Source organism: Ambystoma mexicanum, chromosome 5p, assembly GCF_040938575.1.
Source record: "Ambystoma mexicanum isolate Mex_15411 chromosome 5p, UKY_AmexF1_1, whole genome shotgun sequence".
Lineage (NCBI taxonomy): Eukaryota > Metazoa > Chordata > Amphibia > Caudata > Ambystomatidae > Ambystoma > Ambystoma mexicanum.
Window position 1 is genome coordinate 524557075 of NC_090930.1, and position 22033 is coordinate 524579107.

The 22033-nt window shown below is 47.2% G+C and overlaps 1 protein-coding gene across 1 annotated transcript in view; it reads left to right on the forward strand.

Annotated features, from left to right (window-relative positions):
* The window catches only part of LOC138481058 (connector enhancer of kinase suppressor of ras 2-like), a 2957912-nt gene that overhangs the window by 2753672 nt on the left and 182207 nt on the right, over positions 1 to 22033 (forward strand). Inside the window, exon 19 of the mRNA XM_069612924.1 lies at positions 8483 to 8554. Within this exon, the coding sequence (XP_069469025.1) occupies positions 8483 to 8554 (72 nt within the window). The remainder of the gene's footprint in view (positions 1 to 8482; positions 8555 to 22033) is intronic.

Here is a 22033-nt window from a genome sequence, read left to right on the forward strand (position 1 = left end):
CAGCCTCGTAGTTGCAGGATACTTGGCTCCTGTATTCCTTCGTTCGTGAGAACTCAGGAGATCGACATGGTAGTGGTGTTTCCAGCCCCCTCTTATCCACGGTTCCCTTCGTGCCAAAACGGAGGGGAGCCAATGGGAGATCCGCTCATCAAAACACATACCATACGTGGACCAATCACGGACCACGGTGGTCCCAGGCATTCACACCACCCTAGACTCTCTGGCACCCAGGATGTGTATTGGGACCAGACATCCCAGCCCACACCCTGGAGGCACACAAACGACATGTAGAAGCCCGCGAAAGCAACCACGTTTCGCGGGAAAGTACATGCCCAAATAAGGAAGGCCCCGGGTCGCCGGACCTGGGGAAGGTGAAGGGAGCAAGACGGTCAGTGGACAAGACAAAGGAGCCTCGCGGCCTGGCCATTTTGGGAGCCATGCCACCATTTTGGGTTCAGTGCAAAAACGTGCTCAGAACGCCAAAAGGAGCTCAAAATAAACAATACGATCGCTGCCACCATTCGAGTCCCTGAATGACTTGCACCGATCAAATACATTCCTAAAAGAGTATCTAGGGCCTGTAGAAGGCTAGAGACCCAAGAGAGCTGTAACTTAGCTTACAGTGCCCTCTTGTGTCGTGTTGCACTAAAGCTGCGACACGATAGAAGAAACTACGGGAAACCACGTTCCCCGGTACTGACTGTCTTAAGGGCATGTCAGTTTCCCCGTAAGAAAGGAGCGAAAGCCCAGAGAAGTGCGGCAGAAGGCTGTACTTCTCTGGCAAAGTCAAGAACAAGGTTAAAAACAATAGCAAAAAGTTTAGGGGTTGCCACATGGAAGGAAAATTCCCTACAATTACGAAATCTTTCCTAACAGGCACCACACCTGTCTGGGGCAAGGCGAACTGCGCCTTGCTGTGCCGGCACTGCCTGAGGCTGCAGGACTGCATTCCCCCTCTGATCTGTTGGCCCAGGAACAGGATCAGATGTCGCGGAGTGTGACCCTGCATCCGTAACCACCGAAGGCGTAGCTGCCAACACTGACATCCCCATGGAGGGTTCTGACCCTGGTGCAGGTGGGTGAGACAGAACAGAATCCCTCCCTGGAACACTCACCTGCGACGGCACGTAGGTCTCATCCGAATCAACACCTGAGTACAGCTCGGGGGAGGTGCAGCCAGAGACACCCCTTGAGAGCACGACCTGCAGCACTTGTGGGTTCTCCCCCACCACCACACCACGTCCCTCACTGGTGGTTGGTCGGCCCTCGGAGCCCTCCTGGGTCTGCACCATCTCCACAACCCCAGCAGTATCAGGTGCGTCTTCCCCTGCAAAGACATGAAAACAAAGAAATGGAAACAGGCATTAGCACCATGGCACACATTGAGGGCTGAGAAGCAAGAGAACCAGTACTTGATTGACACATGTCCCACATGACTAAAACCCTCCCATGCATGCACCCTCACTGCGTATGAAGTCCAGGCAAATGGCACACACTGATGACACCAAGATGGAAGATGAACACATTTTCTGCATGCTGCCTGGCAGTGGCATCACACATTGGCCTGTGATTGGCAGGTGAAACACACATGCCATCACACAGATGGCATGTACCATTGCTATTGAGTGAAGATGGAGAGGAGGGCAGCACCTATTCATTCAGTCCAGTTCCCGCATGTAATAGCTTTTCTAATTCTAACAGGTCAGATTTTTCACCTGGAGCTGCCAGTCTGAAATGGTCCAATTGCACAGGGACATGTGTGTACAAATGATATCCAGGTAACAAAGTCACTCCACTTTACCATACCCATGTCAGACATGTGACTAGTGGACAGCGACATGCCTAGTGAAAGTGGTGGAATGCAAACAAACTGACTGAATGAACAGTGAAAGAGAAGCAAATATGTTGTGGCAAGGTGACACTTCAAGGGCAACTGGCGTGCAGTTGGGCTAGATGTCTACTGTTGGCAGAAGGGATACTGCTATGGCCAAATGCAGCTGCGCAGGAAGGATTGCATGAAGCACATGGCTGACCCATACGACTCAGGCGCACACACTCTCACCTGGCACCCGAACAGAAGCCCTCACACACACACCATGCACATGGATGACACACACATGCATGGACACTCACCGGACAATGCCTCGTAATCAGCCAGATCTCCCACGCCTTGGATCTGTTCCTCCGTGACGTAGGTCCCAGCAACTGACTCATGTGGAGTGAGTTCCATGTCTACTACTGGAGACCCACCTCCAGTCACTAGAGTTGCGGCATGACTTGAGGCCAGCTTACTCTTTGCCCTGCGCTTTAGGTCATTCCAGCGCTTATAGCAATCATTGGCTGTGCGCCTCACAATTCCAAGGGCACTTACGATGTCCGCAACGGTCTGCCAGTGTGCCTGGCGTTGTGCAGGTGTGGTCTTGGATCCTGCAACAATGACCATCTCGTTGTCATGTCCGGACACATACTCGACAAGTGCATTCAGTTCGTCATCCGTGAAGCTGGGCTTCCTGGACGGGCCGGACTGTGTAGCCGTGTCTGGGGCATCAGCCTGTGCCGGACGAGCACTCTTCCTCTTCCGCTTGGAAGGTGGTGGTGATCCTGAGTGTCCTGCGCCGCTCTGGACACTAGGGGCAGGAGCCCTGGTGGACTCTGTATCAGGAGTGTGGGATTGCACACTCAGCATGGGAGTTGGTGCAGGCATTAGCTCTAGTGTGATGGTGTCAGGGGGAATGTCAGCAGCATGGACTAGGACCGACACTGTCCTGGCTGGGTGTGTGAGGGCTGGGGTGGATGGAGCCGCAGCTGCCCCTGCAGCCTCTCCGCCCTGCCTCCTTGGTGCAGCAGATGACCTTGCTGCCCCAGATCCACGTGGCATGATGGCATCAACGTGCACCAGCGCACGTGTCGTAGCCCTGCTGACCTGGAAGTCAGCCATGGAGTCAGCCAGGTCTGGTGCCACAATGGGCTGGTCCAACAAGGGCTGAGCATGGATGGTGTCAGCCACATCAGCCTCAATGGGAGGGGGGGGGGATTATGGGTGCCCGTGACTGGTCCTCCACACATGGGGGGACAGGCTCACCCTGCAAGTTACGACCACGTCCCCTACCGGATCCACCATGGCCACCACTTGTGGCTCTTCCATCTTTGCCACCCTTACGGAATCCTCGCCTCCCAGCCATGGCACTGATGTTAATGTGCGTATGGGAGTGGATGTAGACTATTGTCCTTGGCAATTGGGGGTCAAAGGGGTTGGGTACCAGATGGTAATTGTACCCTAGTGCTCTAGCAAGGCTGAATGTAACCCCTGGGGAAAGATGACGGGTCACGCAACGCACAGGAGGCCCAAAAAAGGGAGATGACGTGCACGCAACCCCTCCTAGACCACGTGTGCAGAAAGAAAAACCTGCACTACGCTGTGGCACCCAGAAACACAAGAATGAACGTATGCGTGTCACACGCAGCCTAGAATGACCTCTGAAGGGGTAGGCTACACACGGGGCTAGCACAGATGTTAGATACGTGCGTGACTCACCGTCTGCCAGGTAAACGAGCGTGTAAAAGGAGCATGTTTGGTTGGCAACACCCCCGCCAAAAGAAGATTTGTCCGCTGTCTGAGGAGACAGGACAACAGTAGAAGGGAACACTGTTTGAGGGAACAGGCCCAGGTAAACCAGTTAAAGAGAAAAAAGAGCAAAAGCTGTCAGAGGTAACAGGGAATACGAACTAGAAACGCCGTGAAGTAAATCGCGTGTGAAACGACAAGAAGTACAGAATTCACCCACTCGCTCTCCACGAAAAGCACGTACAAGGAAAACGTGTTATACACGTACCTTTTATACAGGCCCACACGTCCAGCGTCACTTACGCGGCGTGTACGCGCTAGGGCCATTTCCACCTATTACATGCTTTGTCACTTCTGCGTGTAGGGCCATTTCCACCAATTACACGCTTTGTCACTTCTGCGTGTAGGGCCATTTCCACCAATCACACGCTTTGTCACTTCTGCGTGTAGGGCCATTTCCACCAATCACACGCGATTACACTCTGACGTGCAGTCTTTCCACGTGTGCTCTGTCATCACGTGCTGTGTGGGAAACACCTGTGCGGGTCACGTCACAGACGCGCTTACGCGCTGAGGGCCTTTCCTCAGTTTTCACGCTGACGTGCAGGATTTTCACGTGCAAAATCACTCCGTACCAAGCTGGCCACGCGTACGCACACGGAATACCACGCTCCTGCCCGGAAGGCCGAACTACTGCCCCCCTGAGCCCGAGCACGCTCCCACCTGCTGCTGCCTGACTGCCTGCTGCCCCTGCACTGCCGGGGGGTGGGGGTGATAGGGGACATGAGTGGGGGCCTGGTGGAGGCTGCCCCTGGTGGCTGGGGGGCGGGGGAGGTGGTAGACATGGGTGGGGGCCTGGTGGAGGCTTCCCCTGGTGGCTGGGGGGTGGGGGTGGGGTGGTAGACATGGGTGGGGGCCTGGTGGAGGCTGCCCCTGGTGGCTGGGGGGTGGGGGTGGTGGTAGACATGGGTGGGGGCCTGGTGGAGTCTGCCCCTGGTGGCTGGGGGGTGGAGGTGCAGGGGGACATGAGCAGGTGTGCAGGGTAGTCCCCTGTTTTGTTGGCTGCCTGCAGGGGCCGTGGAGGGTGTACAGGGAACACCTGTGAGGACCCACCCAGCCTAATCGCGTGTGTAACTTCCAACGCACCCCTGTAATACACGTACCCTGCTGAAGTCGCGTGTAAAACTTCCCGCGCACCCCTGAAATGCATGCGCCCAGGCTATTCGCGAGTGGGACTTCCCGCGCACCCCTGAAATACACGTAGCACGCTGGGAGACATGAGTGGGGGCCTGGTGGAGGCTGCCCCTGGTGGCTGGGGGGTGGGGGTGCAGGGGGACATGAGTGGGGGCCTGGTGGAGGGTGCCCCTGGTGGCTGGGGGGTGGGGGTGCAGGGGGACATGAGTGGGGGCCTGGTGGAGGGTGCCCCTGGTGGCTGGGGGGCGGGGGTGGTGGTAGACATGGGTGGGGGCCTGGTGGAGGCTGCCCCTGGTGGCTGGGGGGTGGGGGTGGTGGTAGACATGGGTGGGGGCCTGGTGGAGGCTTCCCCTGGTGGCTGGGGGGTGGGGGTGGGGTGGTAGACATGAGTGGGGGCCTGGTGGAGGGTGCCCCTGGTGGCTGGGGGGTGGGGGTGGTGGGAGACATGAGTTGGACATGGGTGGGGGCCTGCTGGCAGGTGCCCCACAGTGCTGGGGGGGTGTGGGTGGTGGGAGACATGAGTGGGGGCCTGGTGGAGGGTGCCCCTGGTGGCTGGGGGGTGGGGGTGGTGGGAGACATGAGTTGGACATGGGTGGGGGCCTGCTGGCAGGTGCCCCACAGTGCTGGGGTGTGGGGGTGGTGGGTGACATGAGTGGGGGCCTGGTGGAGGCTGCCCCTGGTGGCTGGGGGGCGGGGGAGGTGGTAGACATGGGTGGGGGCCTGGTGGAGGCTTCCCCTGGTGGCTGGGGGGTGGGAGTTGGGTGGTATACATGGGCTTGGGCCTGGTGGAGGCTGCCCCTGGTGGCTGGGGGGTGGGGGTGGTGGTAGACATGGGTGGGGGCCTCGTGGAGGCTGCCCCTGGTGGCTGGGGGGTGGAGGTGCAGGGGGACATGAGCAGGTGTGCATGGTAGTCCCCTGTTTTGTGGGCTGCCTGCAGGGGCCGTGGAGGGTGTACAGGGAACACCTGTGAGGACCCACCCAGCCTAATCGCGTGTGTAACTTCCCACGCACCCCTGTAATACACGTACCCAGCCAAATCGCGTGTGATAATTCCCGCGCACCCCTGTAATACACGTACCCAGCCAAATCGCGTGTAAAACTTCCCGTGTACCCCTGTAATACACGTACCCAGCCAAATCGCGTGTGATTATTCCCGCGTACCCCTGTAATACACGTGCCCTGGCTAATCGCTGTAAAACTTCACGCGTATCCCTCTAATACACGTACCCTGGCCAATCGCGTGTTAAACTTCCCGCGTACCCCTGTAATACACGTACCCAGCCAAATCGCGTGTAAAACTTCCCGTGTACCCCTGTAATACACGTACCCAGCCAAATCGCGTGTGATTATTCCCGCGTACCCCTGTAATACACGTGCCCTGGCTAATCGCGTGTAAAACTTCACGCGTACCCCTCTAATACACGTACCCTGGCCAATCGCGTGTTAAACTTCCCGCGTACCCCTGTAATACACGTGCCCTGGCTAATCGCGTGTAAAACTTCACGCGTACCCCTCTAATACACGTACCCTGGCCAATCGCATGTTAAACTTCCCGCGTACCCCTGTAATACACGTGCCCTGGCTAATCGCGTGTAAAACTTCACGCGTACCCCTCTAATACACGTACCCTGGCCAATCGCGTGTTAAACTTCCCGTGTACCCCTGTAATACACGTACCCTGGCTAATCGCGTGTACAACTTCCCGCTTACCCCTGATATGTACGTTACCCGCTTTGCGTTCCTTGTTTGGCAGCCCTGTAAACTGGTCCAGGGTTAACGCAGTCCTTTGCGATGATTTAGCGATTTTGATGGCTTTTCCTTGCGCGAGGGCGTTCTTGGGGGCGTTACTGGCGCTGCTGCAGGGTCGCTGCGATACTCTGCGCCACGGCTGGTTTGGGAGCCTAAAATCCATGAATACGCTGTGCGCAGAAATCGGTTTTAGCGCACGTGCCTGGCGCAGACAATCGCACGCGGACACTCTGCGCCAGCCGCTTGCGACACTTTTCTGCTAAATTCTATGAATTACCCTCTAAGTAGTTTTACCTTTATTTAAAAAATGATGGTCTTAGGTAGAGCCATCAGAAATTATTTTCCCAATTAACTATGTGATCTAAATGTAGCCACATCCCTTAACCAATCCCCATTCCCTGTAGGTTTTGTAAATTGTGATGATGTTATGACGCCACATATGACACGTCGAAGGTACATAAAGCATTGTTTTGCATGTACTCACTGAGAGCCTCAATATTTGAATGCTTGTATGCTGTCCCTGCTTTCTTTGTATGATAATAAAGCTGGGGTGTGCCTTGCACTTGGTGTATTCACCTCATTGAGTTCGGTTTTGATTGACTCCAATACCTCTGGCATACCCAGAACTCTCCTTCCCTCATCTCTGATTGCCTAATTGCAGACTTAAACATAGCACTTGCCACTTGCTGTTTGCACTGCCACTGTTTAATTGCCTTTACTATTTATTTTTATTTATTATTTATTTGTTCTCCTCTGCTCCGCACTTTCCACTTCTCTACCTTCCATGCGCTTTTCCCCTTTCCCATGCACTTGCGCGTTCTCAATGTCACTGGGCCTAGTAAGATCACTATTTTTGTTCTCCCCTTTTCCCCTCCCTTGCCTTGTTGTGCTCTGAAACACTTGTGTACGAGCGCGATATACATAAATTATCACATGATATCATAACTGGCATTGCCTAAAACTACGGTCGGGGACCTGAGGCCACCCCGTCACCTCTCCAATGCACATGTGTTCTAATTGCTTTTCTATTATCAAACACACAATGGCTTTATATGTATGTATGGATGTATGTATCTATCATTTAAATGTTCTTAATTGAATCACAGGGAACTAAATATATCGGCTTTGTTAGTAGTGTGGTAGTAATTCAGCAGTGAATCCGTGGAATTCCTGCCAAACTTGTTTACCGTTACCACCACTTGGTCCTGTGGACTTTCCACTACATTACAGGTAGTGGAAGTGTGGTGTTGATCCCCATTTCTGGAGTACATAGGAATCCCAGGATATTTTTGCGGAATTACCGTGTGCGAAGAATCTGTCACATTAATCCTTCCGATTTTGTTAACCTTAAAGTGGTGGATTTGCGTCCAGCAGTATGCTGGAGGTAAATCCTCCTCTTCAAGGCCAAGCACGGAACTCGGTGGTGCCGTAAAAAGGGCAGTAATTCTGTTACTGCCACCGAGCAATGCGTTCCAACATGGGGTCAATAACAGAGCCACCCAATTTAACGAATCAGTGTAGTTTACATTTCTTTATTCATCACACAGAAAAACATGGTTGCGATATTTTCCATCCAAAGCCCATTCGAAGTTCAAATTCTGTACAGTTAAGAAAACGTTGCTCTTGATCAACTGTATTTTCTTCTTATAATGTCGAATTTTACATGTCCACGAGAATCTTCTTGATTCCGCCACTGGTGTTTCACACCCATCCTGTGCTTTGCTGCCATGTTCCCTAAATCAAGGGTTCTCGTGCAGCCTGTGTTAAATTTCACACTATAAGAAGGGATTGCAGTTGAGCAAGAATTGTCCTAGTCCTAGTCATAAATTTCTGTCTGAGCCAAGTAGCAAGCGGCGGTGCTGCTGATTCGGAATACGCCCTGATTTGCACGGGCTTACACAGGGAAACGCAACCCAGTTAATTTAGGGGCCCACTTAAAAGGAACGCTTGTCTCATTGTGTTTTCTTTTTGCAGCGCTTTTAAAGCATGTCACCCGAAAATCAAGAGCTTCTTCTTCGCAACCGACTGTCTCGAAGAAATGAACAGGTACTTTCCTCATTAATTATACATTGAAAGGCCAGATAGATGCTCTGTGTTCTCACAAAGCGGTGATCGCTCCTTACTTGAGACGCCACAGCATTGGGGTAAGCACACAAGCGTGTGTGATAGCACTAGATTTATTGAGCACGTGAGCCCTTTACCGCATGATGCTGTATTCAATGCCATTCATTTTCTTGGGCACGTGTAGGCATTGTCCTATCGATAGCTTGCGACCATGGCCCTCATTACGACCTTGGCGGAGAACCATGGTGCTATTAGCACCATGGTCCATGGCGCTAAGCTGCCAACTCCGCCATGGTGGTTGGCGGACTTACCGCCCCATTCCGACCTTGGCGGGGCGGTAAGTCCCCAATCCCCATTTACCCTTCCCCATTCCCATTTTTGCCCCATAGGGCATAATGGGAGTGGGGAAGGCGTTAATTACGCCACCGTAAATTACGGTGGCGTAATTAACAACGAGGTCCCTTAGCGCCATGGATTTTAACACCTGCTAAAAGCAGGTGTTAAATCCGCCATGGCGCTACGGGAACTCGTACTCAGGCGGCAAGGGTCGGCGAAGTTTACGCCGGCGTAAACCCCTTACCACCTGGGTCGTAATGAGGGCCCATGTGTTAAACGTTATGGCGGTGTATATATTGAGAGTGTGGGGTAGTAGTCCCAGCAGTCTCTATAGAAGCTTGTTTTGTATTGCTGTGTATAGATTCAGAGTGAAATGTGCTTCTGTACTTGCATATGCTTTTAAACAGTGGCGGGGTCATTTGCCTTCAGTGGTCATGGGAATGATGCTGGGCAGAGTACTATTGTCTAGTGGTCCTGCAGTATCTGGGTGCCCAGAAAATATTTAAGAAACTGAGGTTTGGTGCTGTTTTAGTGGGGTCACTAACACTAAGGTTGGATTTTTGGAGACAGGAATGGGCTGGCAGCGCAAGCCTGACTTTCGTGGCATGAAAAGAACATTCTATTTGAAAAGATGACTGAGTGCCATAAAATCATGTGATCTATGGACATGTTATTTCCACACTATGGCCCTCATTATAAGTTTGCCGGTCCGGAACGTTACCGGCACCTTTTCCGGACCACCGGCAAACTACAAGTCTGCCTGTAGGGGCAGAGAACTACTTGCAGGCCTGACCTGCCGGTAGTTCAAGCCCCTACCGGCAGATTTTTCACTGAAGCACCTGCACCATAATTAACAGTGCCGGTGCTTCAGTGTCCCCATTCCCGTGGGGACTCCAGGGAAATGGGAACTTACCGTTCCTCCACTTCCCGTAATATCCCCGTGTTACTGGGATATCAGGTGGCAGAAACGGTGAGCTGAGGTTGCCGGTAGGGCACGGTAGCACCGGCGCCCTACCAGCAACCTCATAATGAGGGCCTATGAGTACATGCCAGACCTACATAATTAATTGTTTCGCTGTCTTACTGGTAAGAAATTCACGAAAGAGCAATGCATGTGATCTATGTGACCTTTTAACCCTTGGAACGCTGGACGAGCATTCTCATTGGGTAACCTGCAGGCTATCAGAATTGGTATAACCTGCAGATTGTTTTGAATGCGACATTCAAAGGCTCCCAGCAGCAAGGAGAGAACTCACCTCCAATTCCCTGTGACCACTAAGGCAGATATTTGTACTGACAACTTCTGTATATTTAAATAAAAACCATATATGTTGAAGAGTGGCGCCTGTTATACAAGCTTTATAGATCTAGCATTATATCTGTACACAGAGATATGCTCCCATTTACTGCATTAAATGCCCTCACTGCACTCTGACATTTCACTAAATCTTCAGGGCCCATAACTCCCTGTATGGCCCTCTGGCTAGGTCTATAAAGCTTCATTTTAACCATTGTAACACTCAGAAAGTGTTCTCAATGGAAACATATTTGGGCTGCAGCAACCAGTATAGCTTTCAGAATGTTAAGCATGCCACATTCCAAACCTATCAGCAACGCGGAGCACACCCGCAGCTGATTCATCACAAGTTACAGGTAGATTTACATACTATCAACAGGCCTGTACATACGTATCCACAGTACCTCCCCAAGGCGGTCCAGGGAGGTTTATATGTCATCAATAGGGCTTTGTATACCCAAGTTAATGTACAAACCAAAAGTATGGGACTGCTCATGTCAATGTTACTGTTGGAAATTACTCGATGTGACATGTTGTCTTTGTGTTATCTTGTTGAAAAAATGAATACAAAAGTTTTTTTTTTAATACATTAACGAAAAGCAGAGTGGGCATAACGTCCAGAAAGTAGAGAACACTAAACATCCTGTTATATCTGCCTACAAAGGCATTACTTCCACCCACCATTGTTGCCCTTTTCTTCCCATGAAAAACCGAGGTTGATTATAATAGCTTTATTGATGGAAAGTCAGACTGTACCGGGCATAATGGATTTTCACACTTCATTAAATGCCCTCAGGTCTTTGACTGTGTATTCGGGACCCACAAGGCCTGGTCCAGCCCTCGGGCTGGGTATATAAAGCTTAATGATTGCACACGGCTAGGCTGCTCAAGTAATGTAGTGTTTGCCAAAGCAAAAGTATCAGCTGCTGGATGTTAAGGCTTGCAATGCTCCATGCCTTATAAGTGACATTTTAGAGTGGCTATAAGGATATATTACACTGAAACCAAAATGTCACTGAGACTGTAATGTTTATTTCAAGTTATAGAAATGTTAAAGAGGAAGGCTTGAGAGGGGCGGCGTGAGCCTTTGTAAAAATAATAAAACCTGAAAGGCCATATTAAGAGATGCAAAGAGACATTCAGTACAATGGGAATGGGGAAGGAGCTAATATTATTATTGTTAGCTCCATGGTCCCTTAACGGGTCCTGCTAAGGCCGGCTGGTAAAACCAGCCGGCCCTGGTGGGACCCGCTAAGGGACCTCGTAATAGGGGGGTAGGTGGTTAACGGCACTGGCATCCTTAACGGTGCGTTAACCCCCTACCGCCAGGGTCGGAATGACCCCCTTTATGTATGTCGATTGCAGCAAAACCTGTTTGCTCCATCGGTTTTACACAAGCAGCAGATCTGTTGCTAAGTGAATTTGCTCAGTTTTTAGCACTGATACAAAGATAGGTAATCTGGTCCTGACTGTTTACTTGATCATTAATGAATGGTGAATTCAAAATGGAAGGTAGACATGTGGTGGCCAGAAATCCCCTGGGTCATGGGGGGCATTCACATAGTACACACTTAGACTGGCCTAAGATTCCACTTGATTACAGTCAGCAATATGTGGGTAGAAATGGGCCAGTTGGCAAGAATGAGAGAGACCAGCACTGTCCATGAATTTATCTGATCCACAAATCCATTTTTGTTTTAATTTCGAATGGCCGTAAGACCTTTGTTTTTAACCTGAGTGGGAACAGCCATCCAACTCAGACCAAGGACCTGAGAATCTGGTGATTGGCCTCAAAATGTCAATATCCTTTTTGGTACTATTAAGTTCTGGTCTATCCAGTGCTCAGCAGATATTCGCACAGTCTTATATACTTCCACCACAGAGGACAGGGAGAACTGTGGCACACACATCTTTGTGTTATATGCAACCTTTACCAGGCTCTTGACAAATTTTGGGGCATTCAGCATAAATCAGATCTTTCATAGTCCTAGTTTCAAAGCTTGCACATTTCGCTAAGATTAATAAAAAAGGTATGTGCTCCCTGAGTCAAAGTTAGTTGATAACGCTAGTGGAAAATTGGTAAATATCAAGAGGTTTTCCTGGCATATTTGTATAAGAATCTGCTGCAGTAATTCCACATGTAGTTTAGAGGATTATTTCTACTGTAAATGGAAAAGCAGATTCAGACATCAATCAGAAATGATCCAGGCAATGATCAAAGAAGAAGTGAAGATTCAGACAATGATCCGACAAGATTCAGACAACGATCAGAGAAGATGCAGAAAACAAGCATGCAAGATTCAGACAACGATCAGAGAAAATGCAGAAAACAAGCATGCAAGATTCAGACAACGATCAGAGAAGATGCAAAAAACAAGCATGCAAGATTCAGACAACCATCAGAGAAAATGCAGAAAACAAGCATGCAAGATTCAGACAACGATCAGAGAAGATGCAGAAAACAAGCATGCAAGATTCAGACAACGATCAGAGAAGATGCAGAAAACAAGCATGCAAGATTCAGGCAGTGATCACAGATGATTCAGAAACAGGTCAGACAAGATTCAGACAATGATCGCAGGTTGCCTTAGGCGAATTAGGGAATTATTATGCCCACTAGTCTTAGACAATTTCAACAGAATTTGGGTAACAATAATGCAGCAATCGAACAAATAGTTGCATTGTTGTCTTCTAAAAAGGACGTTACCCAGGCAGGCAAGAAACACCTATTATTTTCCCATCATTATCCAGATAGGGCGAATGCAATCAAATCAGGAGAGGTTCCAAGCCTGAGACTGAAGACATGAATAGTAGAGGATGAGACATTGACATCACCAAGAGTCCTCCTGCAGAGAAGGTGGCATGGGACTCCTACATGTTGACTATCGTTGCAGGTTGAGTTTCACAGCCCTACGGGCATAAGTGATAGTCTTGCAAAGACCAAAATGTACAGGAGGCACATCTGTATTCATAGAGAAGGCCAACACATATATCCCCCATCAACTTGAGCAAACCTATCAAGGTGCGAATGAAAATCTCCAACTCTATTGCTGTACATTACCAAGGAATTGTGCAATACACGTTTTCTGACACCTGCGCAGTGCCTGTGTGGTATTAAGAGGCGGAGCAAGCAGTGAATAGTGTAAAGGAACAATTCTGTTCTGCTCACAACAATGTATAGCCTGCACCTCTCCGGCACACTGAGCTCTGTCGCAGAGACGTAGACAGGGCAGGGCCTGAGCGGGCAAGGCCCACCCCAAATCTGCAAATGCCCACTCGGCAGCGCTATGTGGGCATTTACAGAGGTTAATGTCACTGCGGTGTGCCCAACTACATTAGCTTCAAGCCCCACTTGTTAGACAATCCTGGCTCCGCCTCTGCTCTGTCACTCTCAAGCGAAAGCATGTTAGCAAAATATGTACTATAGCCAATGCTATAGCCAATCACACGCCACACTTTCTCTTTCATCGCCTTCATGTCACACTGCCGTTAGTTATCTTTGCTCTTTCACACCCCCCACTACACAACCATACTTGCATTTCTTGCAAGCTTCTAACAATGATCTGCTGTAATCACATACGGTTTCCAAACAGACTGGCAGGCACCCACCTTTCTTTCAATTTCTGATCGGGATTTTGCACACAAAAACGTTTATGATATCCGACTTCATGAATGTTTCCTTTTTCCAGCAACCATTTCAATTTTGCACAGTGTTTATAGAGCTTATGTTGTACTTTGAGAAAGGACACACAGCTGAACAACCAATATTTGACAAAAACAAATGAATATTAAAAAAAGAGTCTACTTTATGAAGTGGATGGATATCATTGCTGTGGAGCGTTGGCAATCGCATAAAATGCCTAAAAGTATGTGTATTTTCTAGCAGCATTCCAATAAGTCCCTGTAGCATGTGAGCAGAAAGAATGGGGCAGGCATAATTATACTTCTTTTTCTATTTATCATTTCATAATTTGTAAGGGAACAGTGCAGGGTCCATTGGTACCCAGGTGTTCCTCATAGACTCGATTGCTATATCGCCCGGTACCAAGGGCGTCCATCAAAATCTTCACATGCGTGCATCATTCTTGGTGTGTGGTGATATGACCCCAGCCAGGGTGGCCTTGCACTATTTATCAGTTAGTTAGCACTATTTCTCGGTTAGTTAGCAATCTCCTTTCAAAACTCTTTGGGCCTCATCACAAGTTGGTCGGTATCCTGGCGGTAAATGCGCTGGGATACAGCCCAACGCAAATAGTGTTACTGCAACTCAGTTGGCCGCTATGGGCGACGGATCCCAAGTTGCGGTGTTACGGTAATTCCCCTGTCCCATTGGCTCCACTGGACCCAATGCGGTTTTCTAGGCGCTATTAGCGCTGGCTCAATTAGCGCTGCGCTAATATCGCCGAAAATGGGTGGAAAGTGGAGAGGTTTACCTACAGCAAAGTCATTACCAGGCCGACAAAGATTTATCTGACTTTGAGGGACACGCGCTACGTCCCTCTAAGTTCCTTCACGTTCTCCATCTGGCCACCATGAAAGGGAAGCACCGATGCATGGCGGACATTTTCATTGTTTTCTTTTTTCATATCTTGTTAATGCTGCAACGGAAAGGGAGAATGTATTACATGTATTCCCTTCTCCCCATTCCATGGTGGCCATTTTGTTTCTTTTCTTTTTATGAATCACTATTCAATGGCCGCCATGGAAAGGGAGAGGGCACTATGTGTAGTCCCTTCTCTGCGATCCCAGGTGCCCATTTCCTTTTGCTTTTATTTCTCGAGTTGAGAAACTGGCTCAACCTCATTTCCAAACTCAGAAAAACGTATTTGTAGTACCCCGGTCCAACAGGTCAGGGTAGTAATTGCAATAATCCCCTCATTGCTTTGCTCAGGTCTGTAACTATGGGCTCTGGGCATTACCTCAAGTGGTAATGCCCCCCAGCTCGGGGCTTAATGCTTAATTGCTAGATATGTGTCAGGATCAAGGTGACACTGGACAGTTCTTTGGTCTTTCAATCGGTATTTTTACTTGTGGAGTATGCCAAACTATCACAATTGCCCTTCTTTAATTGGGGGTGCTTGTCACTCGCGATTGTTCTTATACACTGATCTACCATTAGCATTTCAGCTGTTCCGTCTCCTCTTCTTATACTTTGCAGAAAAGGGGTGGTGTCGTCCATGAGCAAAGTTGTCCTGACCTCTCGAGATGGATTCAACCACGTTAAGCAACAATGTCATATTCAACAAAACTCCGTGGAGAGGACGGTAGCCTTGTAGATGGAATTCTCTGGTGTCCAGCACAAGAGACTAAGCCTTGTTAAGTACAGGGAGTTACACGTTCAGGGGTCAGCAAGATTTAATAAATTTAGGGGGAAATTAGGCACTCTGTCATAGTTCACAGTATGGCACGCACACACCTAACTGGGGATCATATATCCCCGTCAAAGTGATCAAGTGTGTCTTTATAACAATAAATAGCAGTAAACTCCAAGTACTGGTAGTATCATGCAGTACTTTTAATGATCATTTTATAGTCCAACTTAAATGACATACAGTGGTATAAATATGTATGAGGTTTTTAATCTACAAGGAGTGCTCTTTAATGAAATATGTTGGAACCCATTTTTCGGTGGGGAAACATTTTGCTGACGTGAACACTGGATAAAGACCCTTTGCAGCACACAGGAAGGACGCTTGAATTAATATTTAAGTGCCAATGGTGTTCTGCCTTCGCAGAGGGGCTAGTGGCTGCATAATGCAGCAACAGTGCCTTTGTGTCGAGCAGGCGCACAGTTCCTCACTTGCTGATAGATTCTCCCCACTGCGCTACCCTACGGCTTATTGCAGACAGACTTTTGGTTGAAAAATTAATGCACTCCTGCTGTTCTGTCAGGCCTGCACGGCCGCATTTGTTTTCATGGGTAGGCACAAGCAGCAGAATTAATGAGCTCATGCCTGGCTTTGCTATTGGCCCCTCTCTGGGTCTTTAGACTGCGGAAAGTAGCAGACCCAAGACTGCTTTCCTATTTGTTTGCCTGCACTGCATTGCTCACATCCATTCTGCACGAGACCACAAGCATCCCCAGACAGGCTCGGGGCCCACGTCTGGGCATACCCTTCCCACTCTGGGTGACTTTAGTGAAACCAAAAGGTGATGGCTGGAAGGTTTTGTATCAATCATACCACTGGTGTGCAGAGAGGATGTGACCTAGCAGTTTGGTGGGTCCAAGCCTGATTTGCACCTAGCAACTACAAGGACCAGAATTCCCTGGTATACCAAGAACTGGAGTGCACCCTTTATCTTATGTGTCACATTTCTTTTTGGGAGATCTGGACTCCAGAAGGGCAGCACTGGGGCTACAGCACCCCACTTAGGAATGCTGCGCTGTCAGTCCTCCCCTTCCCCCACTGAGGTTCTGCTACCATGGTAATGGGGGAGTGTCTGTTCCCAGCACCTTGCAACTACAAGGACCAGAATTCCCTGCACTGATAGGAGATGAAATAATCATCACCACCTGGAGCTGCCTTCCTGAAGAGAGCATGACACTCAAATGTACTTGAAGGAGAACACCACCTGAGTTGCCAGATATACTGAGAACTGGAGTGCGCCCTTCATCTTGTGTGGTACACAACCCGATTTTACTTGTTTAGCCTGAAGACAAAATGTAACATATTTTGCAGTTATTTCTACTGCTATTTCTGCAATCTCTCTGGTCTTTCTTATGTTATTTGACACAAAAGGACCAAGAAAAGGGTCTCAAGCCTGAGTGTACCCTTACATATTCACACAATAGGAAATTCAGGTTGATCAATTCTGTGGGGATATTTTCACAAAATGTTTAATTCTTTATTTGTAGTTCGCCCTCTAGAGAGGTACTTGAAATTACTTTAACACGACTGCTTCAAAGATGAAAAAAAATATTTTATTTGATTTCTCTATCCACAGGGTATAAAAAAGGAGGTACAGCTAGATATATTTCTATTGTGTACTGATATTCCTTTGTTTATTTTTAAAAAAGGATAGTATTTTAGATCTCCTGTGTTCCTCTTCTGTTCTGATCTTTCTCATAATTAATGTTCAGAATCAAGGTTGGAGGTTATTAAATGATTCCCGTCTTTTTTATGGGAAGTCATAAATCAGAGGGTCCAGATGAGTTTTGAATTCATTGTATACTCGTCTGAGACTCTTCCTGATATTTAAAGCCTACCGGTTTCAGTGGCACAAGGGCCACATTCATCAGGGCTGGACGGACACTTAAAGGTTAATGTGTCAATGTCTTGGTTGCTGGTTGGATCGTACCGGGGAATCCCACCTAGTTATCGGGGTCCCCACGAGTATCCATGTGGTTGGAAAGAAAGAGTTTTTTAAACTTCCCTCAAGAAACATGAGACAATTGTCATGCTCTGGAATCTCTCCTCTCTGCTTTGCAAAAAGCAAATGCACACATCCCCCCCCTCCCCTCGGATATGACAGAGCACATGCGTTCTATGTTATCTTGCATCTGTGGTAGGGTGACCAGATAAACGTTTTCATGACTTTTGACATTTTATGACTTTTACCAGCGTTTGTAGATTTATTTCTTATTCCTGCATTTCTCACCATGAAAAGATGCCCTGCTGTTCCGGTACTAAGGTGGGTGAGGTGTGATTGCACACTAATGATTCCACGCTTTATTTGTCATACCTCTTCTACATCCTAGGTACTCAACCTCAACACCGTTAAAAGCATTCTCCGATTATCCCTAATGCAGCAGATAAGAAAGAGGGCAAAACTCTTAGAGGGTGGTGACCTGGCCAGCTGATTTCCTGTGAGAGGAGGGCCAGCCCATGCACTCTGTGGGAATCCCTGCAGAGAAAGAAAGCAGTGGTTGATAGACACCTAGCCTGGTTACATCAATCATCAGTGTTCATCCCACAGGTCACCCAGTGCTCAGTCATCTAACTGTGACCCGCTGTAAGCAGCCAGAGTTATTGGACCGGGGAAACAGTGGAACATAGCTGCTTTGGGAAGGGAAGGGCAGGCATGATGGGGATGGGGAAGTGAAGGTCATATTGGAAACCATTCAAGGCTAAATAAAAACATTGTCCACCTCCTCCCAAAACACACACACACACTCAACAAGGGTAATGGTAGTGTTCCCATATAACAGACACAGAAAGAGAAGATGTTAAAGGAAAGGAGAAAATAAACATAGTCACATGGTTCACAACCGGGCAAAGGTGGATAGTGGATGCACTCAGAGAACGTGCAATGAAGAGGAGGAGGGCTACTGGACAGAAAATACATCATAGAAGAGGGGAAAGGGGTGAACAATGGACACCATCCCAGTTACTAGAGGGTAACACAGGCAGGTGAGTGCCTGACTGCATATTTAATGTATGTGTCAACAGTATCTCTTTCATGGGGAAAATTATTTCACCCACATACATTTTCCCATGTTGGCATTTTTGAAAATCCCAAGCATAAGATGACTGGCAAGTCACAAAACGTTTCAAAGCACATTTTTCCCTGGCAAAAGGTCATAATGTGTAATTCCTTGGAATGCTGGCCTTACACATGGCACAGTTTAAACAATTGAAAAGGCTCTACCCACTTTTTTTCTGAATCTTTTTTGGCTGCATTTATTACCACTTTTTTGCCGCAAATGTATAGCTGTTTTGTTTTTTAGATAAGGTATATAGAAGGGGCGTTAGGGAGTAGGGGTGAGCCAGGGACCTGCTGATTTTTGCAGTAAAAAAAGTGGTAAAATCAGCAAACTAAAATTCGGTGAAATGTCATTCGGTTAAAATAAGTCAGTACACTCTCATAAATCCGTTTTATATGTCTCCAATGAGTTTGCTGATTGCCTTGAATTCATTAAATCTTGTTTTAATCAACGCGTTACTGAAATGTGTGTGTGCCATTAGTACTAATAGGAGTGAATTATGTATTATGGTTAAAGGATAAAGGCTGTCACCTGCTAGACTGGTCTTATGGTCTAATCTGTCTTGATCTTGTATGTATGTATTCGCATGTTGGATGTCTTTTTCTAATGTATTATTGTGAATGCTGTACTGTGTTATTGGTCCTTGTATTGATTATTCTACCTCATTATTAGCTGCATTTTATGCATATTTTATCCTGTTGATGACCACATTTTATTCTATGTTCTTATTTGTTTTATGTACTTTTATGGCACTTTCGGGCAGAAATAAATTATTGTGGCTTGAAATTCCGAGGCCGCGTACTCAGTTATGTTATGTTAAAGGTATTTGTACCGTGCACCGTCACCAACGGAATTGGTCCACCTGGTGTGTTTCATTATCGTTACTTATAATTTCACGTAAATGCTCACTGTATGTTGTTACAAAACTATATCAGGATGTTGCACGTTTTTGTACTGTCACAGTGGAGTTTCGTTTCAATATTTTCCAAAGCTTGGTTTAACATGTTAGCTCTCTTATTAATTAATTCACTGTATTCGTTTATTTCAATATTTCCCCTTTTCTTCAGTAATGGTAATTCATTGATGATAAGTGATATGAATCATGTTGCAATCAAGAATTACGCCCGTCATTTTTTTTCATGTTTGTGACTGTGAATAGGCCATTCTTAAAACATTGAATTGTAAACAGAACACATGTGGGTAGATCCAATAAATCCTTTTGCCTGCCCCTTGATATTAGCACATTCTTGGTGTGCATGCACATTCAGACTCCGGTACTTTACGCCTCTGCCAACTTTTAATACAGTGCCACTAAAATGATGTACATGCAATGTCGCGCCAGATTTGGCCATTCAAAGGGCCTCATTACGACCCTGGCGTTAAGGGGTTAACGGCGCCGCAAAAGGTTAACCCCTTAACGCCTGATTACGAGGTCCCTTTGCGGGTTGGCGATTTTAACGCCTGCTTTTTGCAGGCGTTAAAATCCAACCCGCAAAGGGACCTAGGTGCTAAGTACGGCGCCGCAATTTGCGGCACCGTACTTAGCGCCTTCCCCATTCCCATTGAGCCCTATGGGGCAAAAATGGGAATGGGGAAGGGCCCATGGTGAATGGGGAATTACCGCCCCGCCAACCTTGGAATGGGGCGGTAATTCCGCCATTCACCATGACGGACCCCGGCATGGACCATGGTGCTAGTAGCACCATGGTTTAGCGCCGGGGTCATAATGAGGATAGTCACCAACATTGATTATACGTTTTAATTTTATGTTTATTTTAGAAAAATTACTTTGGTAAATGTATATACGCTTCTGTATCAAAACGTGACTGCAAGTAATACCAAGCTGTGCTCACCCCTGAGGGATTTTTCCTGGCATAAATAACGCATCGAATGTGACCTCTCAGGAGGACAGCTCAGGGGCAACGGGCTCACCTTGGAAGCAAGACGACGCGAAGCAAAACAAGTTTGATCCCCGGGTCCGCGCTTAGTAACCTCTCCGTATTAAGCGCTTTATAAATAACCTATCATATCATATCATACTAATAGCAACCAATGATTATATTGATACAAAACACCTGGGATAGATAACACATTATGGCCAGAGATTACACTTATAAGGCAAACATATAAGTAACTGCATATTTTCCAGAATGTTTAAGATTAAGTTGCGAAGGCCCATACTCTTGCAAATCATGAGTTATATCATACTTTCCATAAAAATATTCTAAGAACAGATTATTTATGTTTCTCCTTTAAAATCATTCATAGGGTTTCGTTAGATCACAAATAGTTCATAACATACTCTATAAATCAATGATGCCATTTGGTCATACTGATCTATACATGATCTACTTTTCGTCTTGCTCCTTTAAACAGTGACATTTCAATACACTTAAAATGTTACTGTATTTAGTTGTTTCATTGCTTGTCAGTACAGAGTCCAGGAATTGCATTGTCGCAATTCTGACTGAAATTGTTCTCGAGGAGAAAACATTACACCAAATCTCTTGCTTAGATGCTGGACATTGTGTTTTCAATAAGGACTTAAAAAACATACGTTGTGGTAGTAAAGCAGTACAGTCTACAATAATATGTTATAAGGTTTCTCTCTTGCTCTTATTTCCGCAAAAACAACATTTAATCTCTCTACTGATTAGTCCTAGCCAGTGCGTCATTTGTTGGCCATAGATTTAATTGGAACCTCAAAATTTGGGTTCTCAAGCGATATAAGGGGCATTTAATCAGTTAGTCTGCTATTTTGCAGAATTTCTTATTGCCAAATGTTGTTCTATTAAAATCGGCTATGATAATGCACTTTTCCTGTGTGCAGATCCATTCATACTGTAACAACTTAAGTTTGGCTCTTGCTGGATTCAGTGCTAAGTGATCAATCGAAATACCTGCATCAGCAAGAACATTTAATATGCAATTTCTCATTTTTTTTGGAAACTCATGTGTGGAAGTGAGTAGATAGTTGGCTAAGATACTTACGATGTTATTTGCAGTGAAGCCCAGCAGACATTTTCTTAGCAGACTACACATTTTCCATGTCACTTGTACATGCAATGATAACAATTCCAATTCGAATCGTAACAGGACACTGGCAGTGCCTTTGTGCAGATGAAAAACATGCTTTCAGAAATGGGCTTCCAGTTTGTCTCAATAGTGTTGTTTATTCGGTAACATAGTGTCAGCCCTATATGTAATAATGGCAACCACCTTTTGTTGGAAGAAGCTCATTACATGAGTACAGGTGAATTGACCATATTTGTAATTTTGATACTAAACTCAGATCATAAACTTTATTATTTTGCTGGTTGCTAAAACTGTAGCCCTAAGTATTTATATTCGGAAACCACTTTGAGTTTGTAGTCCTGGACTTTCCATGTGAATTTATTAGAAT